This window comes from Myxine glutinosa, chromosome 4 (genome assembly GCF_964187855.1).
Source record: "Myxine glutinosa chromosome 4, kmMyxGlut1.1, whole genome shotgun sequence".
Taxonomy (NCBI): Eukaryota; Metazoa; Chordata; class Myxini; order Myxiniformes; family Myxinidae; genus Myxine; species Myxine glutinosa.
In genome coordinates this window covers 42654611-42663672 of record NC_136264.1, presented here as the reverse complement: position 1 = coordinate 42663672, position 9062 = coordinate 42654611, and the positions used below count along the sequence as shown (strand labels likewise).

Sequence of the window (9062 nt, the reverse complement as noted above, 5' to 3'; positions counted from 1 at the left end):
CACTGATACAACCACACCCCCAATCATATAACCATCCCCTCCCCCATGATATAACCCCATTTCACTGATACAACCACACCCCCAATCATATAACCACCCTTCCCCCATGATCTAACCCCATTTCACTGATATAACCACACCCCCAATCATATAACCATCCCCTCCCCCATGATATAACCCCATTTCACTGATGTAACCACACCCCCAATCATCTAACCATCCCCGCCCCCATGAGCTCACCCCATTTCAATGATATAACCACACCCCCAATCGTATAACCATCCCCTCCCCCATGATCTAACCCCATTGCACTGATATAACCACACCCCCAATCATCTAACCATCCCCGCTCCCATGAGCTAACCCCATTTCACTGATGTAACCACACCCCCAATCATCTAACCACCCCTCCCCCATGAGCTCACCCCATTTCACTGATATAACCACACCCCCAATCATCTAACCATCCCCGCCCCCATGAGCTCACCCCATTTCACTGATATAACCACACCCCCAATCATCTAACCATCCCCGCCCCCATGAGCTAACCCCATTTCACTGATATAACCACACCCCCAATCATCTAACCATCCCCGCCCCCATGATCTCACCCCATTTCACTGATGTACCCACACCCCCAGTCATCTAACCACCCCCTACCCATGATCTAACCCCATTGCACTGATATAACCACACCCCCAATCATATAACCATCCCCTCCCCCATGATCTAACCCCATTGCACTGATATAACCACACCCCCAATCGTATAACCACCCTTCCCCCATGATCTAACCCCATTTCACTGATATAACCACACCCCCAATCATATAACCATCCCCTCCCCCATGATATAACCCCATTTCACTGATATAACCACACCCCCAATCATATAACCATCCCCTCCCCCATTTCACTGATATAATCACACCCCAATCATATAACCACCCTTCCCCCATGATCTAACCCATTTCACTGATATAATCACACCCCAATGTTACGACACAGCAAAGCCAAAGAACGGAAGTACTACACCTGTCAAACTTGACGCCGTTGTTGGTCTTTCCTTCTTGGATGACGTGCACGAAGTCGTACGTGAGTATGAAAGGAACTCGCTCCCGTTTGATACCAAACTTGCTTTTAAAGTTTCCCAAGAAGTGTCCAAAGTCGATATGGAAGAGCTGGAATGCACAAACATTAATCGTCTGGATTGTTGAGAGCAAAGCGACCGCCCGTAACGCACAATACGTATGCACAGCATCGGAGGAAACAACTAAAGAGAAGTCTGCACTGAAGTTGGACACCGAACATGGCCTGTCGCCATCACACCCACTACACACTCGTGCATCTGCAGTGCTGGAGAGGATTCGTTTTTAATGAGGCTCCATAGTGAGCCGCCGCCAACCTCACCATGAATAAACAACAAGAAAGTGAAAAACGTTTCTTATTAGTGCACTATGTGCATGAAATAACCCACAAACATTGTCTCGGCAAGGTGATGTATGCATTAAAATGAGCCCCTTTTAAGGCAGCACATACTAAAAAATTGTAAAAAGTCAATAGTATGTGAAAGTAGCCTAAAAAAAAAACTGTGTTTACAGCAGGTCAAGCCAATCACGATGCAGGCAAAAAAAATTGTAGAAGGTCCATCATATGTGAAAGTCGCGTAAAAAAACAGTGTTTTCAGCAGGTCAAGCCAATCATGATGCAAGCAAAAAAAATTGTAAAAAGTCCATCGTATGTGAAAGTAGCGTAAAAAACATATTGTGTTTTCAGCAGGTCAAGCCAATCACAATGCAGGCAAAAAAAATTGTAGAAAGTCCATCATATGTGAAAGTAGCGTAAAAAACATATTGTGTTTTCAGCAGGTCAAGCCAATCACGATGCAGGCAAAAAAAATTGTAGAAAGTCCATCATATGTGAAAGTAGCGTAAAAAACATATTGTGTTTTCAGCAGGTCATGCCAATCACGATGCAGGCAAAAAAATTGTAAAAAGTCCATCGTGTGTGAAAGTAGCGTAAAAAACATTGTGTTTTCAGCAGGTCAAGCCAATCACGATGCAGGCAAAAAAAATTGTAGAAAGTCCATCATATGTGAAAGTCGCGTAAAAAAACAGTGTTTTCAGCAGGTCAAGCCAATCATGATGCAAGCAAAAAAAATTGTAAAAAGTCCATCGTATGTGAAAGTAGCGTAAAAAACATCTTGTGTTTTCAGCAGGTCAAGCCAATCACGATGCAGGCAAAAAAAATTGTAAAAAGTCCATCGTATGTGAAAGTAGCGTAAAAAACATATTGTGTTTTCAGCAGGGTCAAGCCAATCACGATGCAGGCAAAACAATTGTAAAAAGTCCATCGTATGTGAAAGTAGCGTAAAAAACATAGTGTTTTCAGCAGGTCAAGCCAATCACGATGCAGGCAAAAAAAATTGTAAAAAGTCCATCGTATGTGAAAGTCGCGTAAAAAACATATTCTGTTTTCAGCAGCGTCAAGCCAATCACGGTGCAGGCAAAAAAATTGTAAAAAGTCCATCGTATGTGAAAGTCGCGTAAAAAACATATTATGTTTTCAGCAGGTCAAGCCAATCACGATGCAGGCAAAAAAATTGTAAAAAGTCCATCGTATGTGAAAGTAGCGTAAAAAACATGTTTTCAGCAGGTCAAGCCAATCACGATGCAGGCAAAAAAATTGTAAAAAGTCCATCGTATGTGAAAGTAGCGTAAAAAACATATTGTGTTTTCAGCAGGTCAAGCCAATCACGATGCAGGCAAAAAAATTGTAAAAAGTCCATCGTATGTGAAAGTAGCGTAAAAAACATGTTTTCAGCAGGTCAAGCCAATCACGATGCAGGCAAAAAAAATTGTAAAAAGTCCATCATATGTGAAAGTAGCGTAAAAAACATATTATGTTTTCAGCAGGTCAAGCCAATCACGATGCAGGCAAAAAAATTGTAAAAAGTCCATCGTATGTGAAAGTAGCGTAAAAAACATGTTTTCAGCAGGTCAAGCCAATCACGATGCAGGCAAAAACAATTGTAAAAAGTCCATCATATGTGAAAGTAGCGTAAAAAACATATTATGTTTTCAGCAGGTCAAGCCAATCACGATGCAGGCAAAAAAAATTGTAAAAAGTCCATCGTATGTGAAAGTAGCGTAAAAAACATATTATGTTTTCAGCAGCGTCAAGCCAATCACGGTGCAGGCAAAAAAATTGTAAAAAGTCCATCGTATGTGAAAGTAGCATAAAAAAACATAGTGTTTTCAGCAGGTCAAGCCAATCACGATGCAGGCAAGGCTAGGCCCACTGATATGTCAGATCTGCATCGAGTCGGCTTGTTAATGTCATCTAACCACCCAGCCACCAAGATTTGTCATAATCCGTCCAAATAAAATTTGAGAAATTGTCCGATACCATATATCGTTTTGGCCCCTTCTCTCAATGGTGAAGAATCACGAAAATCATAGTAGCCGGATCCATATTCAATTCGTCCTAATCACACACCCAACCTGTCCACCAAGTTTCGTCAGAATCCGTAAATAACTTTTTGAAATTTCCTGCTCCCAGCGAAATAGACAGACATACAGACACAAACAATGGTGAAAACATATTATGGGGTATAGTGGTCGACTAGTCGCGAGTACACTCTTGCGCAGCAGGATGTGGGGTTTTTCAATTGAGGTTGTGTGTCATTGGTTGTTATCTCCATATACGGGTTTCGGAAGGTGGAACGGAGCCCTCCCGGGTCTCGAGGTATCCATCCTCATTTCAGTAAGGGATCATGGTTCATGGAACTAGCTGTGAAGATTTATTATTCTCAAATTTCATTCCAAGGAGGTGTGTGTGTGTGTGTGTTCAGGGCATAACCGTTTTACAATTTCACCTGTTGTCATCAAATTTTCAACAACCCCTTATGATGACAATATGGAAGAAATTTAACAATTATTTTAGCGGTTGTTTCCTTCAGGTTTAACTCGGGTGCAAAGCGGATGTGGACGGGTTTGCATCTTGAGATACTTTCTAGTCGAAATTTAATTGGATAGGTATGTAGAAAAAAATGGGGGTCAAGGAGTAAAGAGATGCAGACAGAAATGGTAGGTACATTGGGATTCGATGGATGTGATCCATGGGTGTTGTATACATGTTCTGCTGATGGGATATTGAAATGTTCCGATTCTTATACAGTAGGTGTGGGTCTCAGGTGTGAACGCCTAAACCGTGTTAATTTAACCCCATCCAATTGTACTCCACCACCCCAATCAACCAACTCCCTCCCCACAAATCCCCCAAGTGTCTTGTTTGTTATTTCCCTCCTCATCATTCCTCTTCCCCTCATGGTTACTCCACCCTTTTCCCATCCAAACAGATGTTGCCTCGTAATGAGGATACCAATGTAGAATCTCAGAGGTTGTGGGGACAAATCAAGCTCATTGATATGTCTACATAATGGGACAGTCGTTTTAATGTCGGAAACAATGTGCTCCATTATGCAGCAATCCCTGCCAGTACTGTGCAAGAAATAAATGATGCTCGATTCTGAAACTGGATTTAGTTTTGTTTTGTTGCGACCTGTAGGAATAATTTTTTTTTGTATACAAGATCGAGGCTCGTGAAAGAGCTAACATTAATCACACAAAAAAAAAACCGACACACAAAACACAAAATAAGGGGAGCGGTAGACAAGATGGGGAGAGAAGAGGAAGGACACAAACACAACATTTGAGAGCAAGGACATCGAGAGAACTGTGGGAGGGAGAGGGCTTGGGGGGAGGTGGGAGAGGTATAAAACATATGGACACTGCAAGGACTTACAGAAAAGAAGTTGGAATTTCAAAAAAGTGTATCTGGGATGAAAATTAGCGGGGGTAGAAAAGATCAAGGTTTTGGATGGGAAAGATAAGAGATGGTGGTGAACAGCTGTTTTAAAGACCTGGAGGGAGGAGTGGGATTGAAGGGAGTGGGGGAGTTTGTTCCAGAGGTGGGAAAAAGGGGGAATGAAAGAGTGAAGGTGAGCAGAGAGCCGAGATTTTGGCAGTTTAACCATAAGAGGGTTGCAGGCAGATCTTGTGCGACCTGTAGAAATATTTGGAGGACAGAGCACAGAGAGAGCTGGGGGAGCAATGCCGGAGAGGAGTCGGTAGAAGACAGAAAGACCACCAACCTGCCTGCGGTGAGTGAGTGAAAGGCCCTCGGAGTTAGCTTCATCGCAGGAGGTTCCAATGATTCTGAAAGCTTTGGTTTCAACAGCGTGAAGCCGAGCTAGGTGTGAGACAGGAGCACCGGCCCAGAGGGGGGAACAGTATTTCATTGAGCTGCGGATTAAAGCCTTGTATGTGGTGAGGAGCTCAGGTGTGCCAAGGAAAGACTTCGCACGACGGAGGATGCCCAGTCGGCGACTGGCTTTGGAGGCCAGCTTGGAAATGTAGTTTTCCCAAGAAAGATCATGGCAGATAGTAAGACCCAAAAGCTTGAGTGACAGAACTTCTTGGAGAGGATTGTTGAGAAAGTGGATGGGAGGGTTTTCCAGTCGGTCTTTTCGGAGAGACATAGTAAGAGTGTGAGATTTGTCAGGATTGAAAGACATGTTCCACTTCTTTGACCAGTCTGTGATTTTGTCCAGGTCTGCAGAGAGTGAGGAGGCTGCAGACTGCCGATCTGAGGGATGAGGAATGGAGTGGCAGAGAGTGGAGTCATCAGCAAAGAGATAGAGAGGATTTTCCAGAGAGTCAGAGAGATCATTGATGAAGACCAGAAATAGTTACACCAAGATTCAGACCAATGACCAGACAGCTCAATGGAGGGTTCACTTGTTCGGTCATCTCATATCCATTCTCGAAGAGATGAACTTGTAAAATGGGTCATGATGTACAGATATATGTCTGTCCGGTTGGCCGTCCATCCATTAACTTTTTGCTACTTTTGCTACTCCCCCCTTATCACCAGGCTGATTGTTCTGAAACTTGACATATGAATACAAGATAGTAGCCCGCACAATCATCCAGGCTTCGATTTTTTTTATTTCGGATCATGGGAGCTCCCAGGGGGGTTAACCCCCAAACAACTTTGGGTTAACCCCCAACCAACATCCATGGAAATCTCCACGCATGGCTGGCGGACTTCCTCTCTAGTCGTAGTCAACGTGTGGCCCTGAATGGGTTTCTCTCATCTCCTCTTCCTGTTCAGGCTGGAGTTCCCCAAGGCAGTGTTCTGGGCCCTGTGCTTTTTCTGGTCTTCATCAATGATCTCTCCGACTCTCTTGAAAATCCTCTGTATCTCTTTGCTGATGACTCTACTCTCTGTCGCTCCATTCTTCATCCCTCAGATCGGCAGTCTGCAGCCTCCTCACTCTCTGCAGACCTGGAAAAAATAACAGACTGGGCAAACAAGTGGAACATGTCTTTCAATCCTGACAAATCTCACACTCTTACGATGTCTCTCCGAAAAGACCGACTGGACAACCCTCCCATCTACTTTCTGAATAATCCTCTCCAAGAAGTTCTGTCACTCAAACTTTTGGGTCTCACTATCTGCCATGATCTTTCCTGGGAAAACCACATTTCAAATCTGGCCTCCAAAGCCAGTCGCCGACTGGGCATCCTCCGTCGTGCGAAGTCCTTCCTTGGCACACCTGAGCTCCTCACCACGTACAAGGCTTTCGTCCGCAGCTCAATGGAATACTGCTCTCCCCTCTGGGCTGGTGCTCCTGCCTCACACCTAGCTCGTCTTCACGCTGTTGAAAGCAAAGCATTCAGAATCATTGGAATCTCCCGCAATGAAGCTAACTCCAAGGGCCTCTTACTCACTCACCGCAGGCAGGTTGGTGGTCTTTCCGTCTTCTACCGACTCCTCTCTGACCTTGCCCCCCCAGCTCTCTCTGGGCTCTGTCCCGCAAATATTCCTACAGGTCGCACAAGATCTGCCTGCAACCCTCTTATGGTTAAACTGCCAAAATCAAGACTCTCTGCTCACCTTCACTCCTTCATTCCTCTTTTCTCCCACCTCTGGAACAAACTCCCTCACTCTCTTCAATCCCACTCCACCCTCCAGGTCTTTAAAACAGCTGTTCACCACCATCTCTTATCTTCCCCCATCCAAAACCTTGATCTTTTCTATCCCCGATAATTTCACCCCAATTCCACTTTTTGAAATACCAACTTCTGTCCTGGAAGTCCTTGGTGTCCTTGTGTTTTATACTTCTCCCACCCCCCCCCCCCCCCCTTCCCACGCCTCCTCCCCCCAAGCCCTCTCCCTCCCACACATCTCCCTGCTCTTAAATGTTGTGTGCTCTCAAGTGTTTGCGTGCTTCCCATTCTCTTGTCTTCCGCTCCCTCTTTTTATATATTTTGTTTGTCTGGTTGATTTGTTTGTGAAGTAAATGTCAACTCTTTCACGAGCCTCGATTCAGTGTACAAAAAAATAAATAAATAAAAAACAAAAAAACTTTGGATCCATACTCATCCATTATTTATTTACCAATCGACCACTCAGAAACCCAATACATCCCTTCTACTTGATGGCCCACACATTCGCCCAGGTTTAGATTTTTTTTATTTTGGGATCATGGGGGCATCCAGGAGGGGTTACCCTCTGAAACTTTGGATCCCTACTTTTCTCTTATTTACCAACCGATTGCTCTGAAACCCGATACAGCCCTTCTACTCAATTGTCTGCATGATCAGTCGGTCTTACATTTTTAGATTTCGGATCATGGGGGCTCCCAAGAGAGGTTACCCCCTGAAACTTCAGATCCCTACTTGTCCCTTATTTACTAACCTATTGCTCTGAATCCCAATGCAGTCCTTATATACTCGATGGTCCGCAGGATCGCTCAGTATTAGATTTTCGATTTTGAATAAGTGTGCTCCCAGGGGGTTTCCCCCAAATCAGCAGAGGTCTTAACTACAACCTCGAGAGATGACCATCAGCCCATAGTCACCAGTCATGAGGTGCACAGGTGAGAGACATCAACATTACATAATTACGACTTACCTGTCCAGTCTCTCGTATCATGATGTTGTCGCTGTGCCGGTCCCCGATACCCAGTACGTAGGTTGCTACGCAGTATCCAGCGCACGAGAGTGTGAACTCTTCAATTGCACGGTCCAACAGGTCTCTGCAAACCACAACATAGCAGATTAAAATAAATCCCAAAGGGAAAGAAAACACAAACTTCTTTCTTAGATGAGAATATTCAACAAAACAAATACATTTTTCCTGCGTTTTATGAATGAAAAAAAATCGAATCCTCAGAAACTTTGAAAGCACGTGAACAAGCGATGGAACATCACATCCTCTACAATCTCATTCTTCAGTCAAGGTCTTCAGGACAGCTGTTCACCACCATCCCAGATCGTCCCCAATCCAAAGCCATGATCTTTTCTACCCTCTTTAACCCCCAGCCTACCAACTAAATCCCTCCTCCTTCAAATTTCCAGCTTTCCCTCCTGAGAGTTCCTTTCTGCATCCATCTTGTCTACCACATGCATCCTCTCCTGTCCCCCATCCCTCCCCACGCCAATTGTTTGTCCACCTGCCTCTGTCTTGGCCTTTGGCTCTATTGTTGGTGTTCCCCCTCCCTCTGCTGTTCCTTTTGTCCTACTGCATCCTAATCCATTCAGTGTACTCGCACTAACTCTTCCACAAGCCTCGACTATGTACACATAAAAAAACCTTTGCTCGAAGCATTTTTTTTTTTTATCCTTACAGCATCACAATGCAAAGGTCACAGAAAGGAGCTCACAGCAAAAACAAGGTGGACAAGCGTTACGCCGAGGTCCCCCGTCGGTGAAGTGATGTGATTGACAAAGTGGAAGACGCAAGGCGGCCATCTTGGATTTTGACGTGGCGACCCAATATACAATAGCGATCTTCCTTATGCCGAGATACACCCACACACCAAATTAGAAGTTGGTACTTCGCTTATTTTTCACGATATTCATCTCACAAGGTTCAGACATACATGGCGGCGGCCATCTTGGATTTTGACGTGGCGACCAAATTTTAAACAGCGTTCTTGCTTATGCCGAGATACACCCACACACCAGATTAGAAGTTGGTACTTCGCTTATT

At 44.4% G+C, this 9062-nt stretch overlaps 1 protein-coding gene across 2 annotated transcripts in view; it reads right to left on the bottom strand.

Moving 5' to 3' along the window:
* PIK3CD (phosphatidylinositol-4,5-bisphosphate 3-kinase catalytic subunit delta) overlaps positions 1 to 9062 on the bottom strand; it is a 196784-nt gene that overhangs the window by 39707 nt on the left and 148015 nt on the right. For both annotated transcript variants that reach the window (XM_068112234.2, XM_078775658.1), the window contains 2 exons: positions 7983 to 8106; positions 1035 to 1180 (listed from right to left, as the gene is read on the bottom strand). In XM_068112234.2, the coding sequence (XP_067968335.1) occupies positions 1035 to 1180; positions 7983 to 8106 (270 nt within the window). The remainder of the gene's footprint in view (positions 1 to 1034; positions 1181 to 7982; positions 8107 to 9062) is intronic.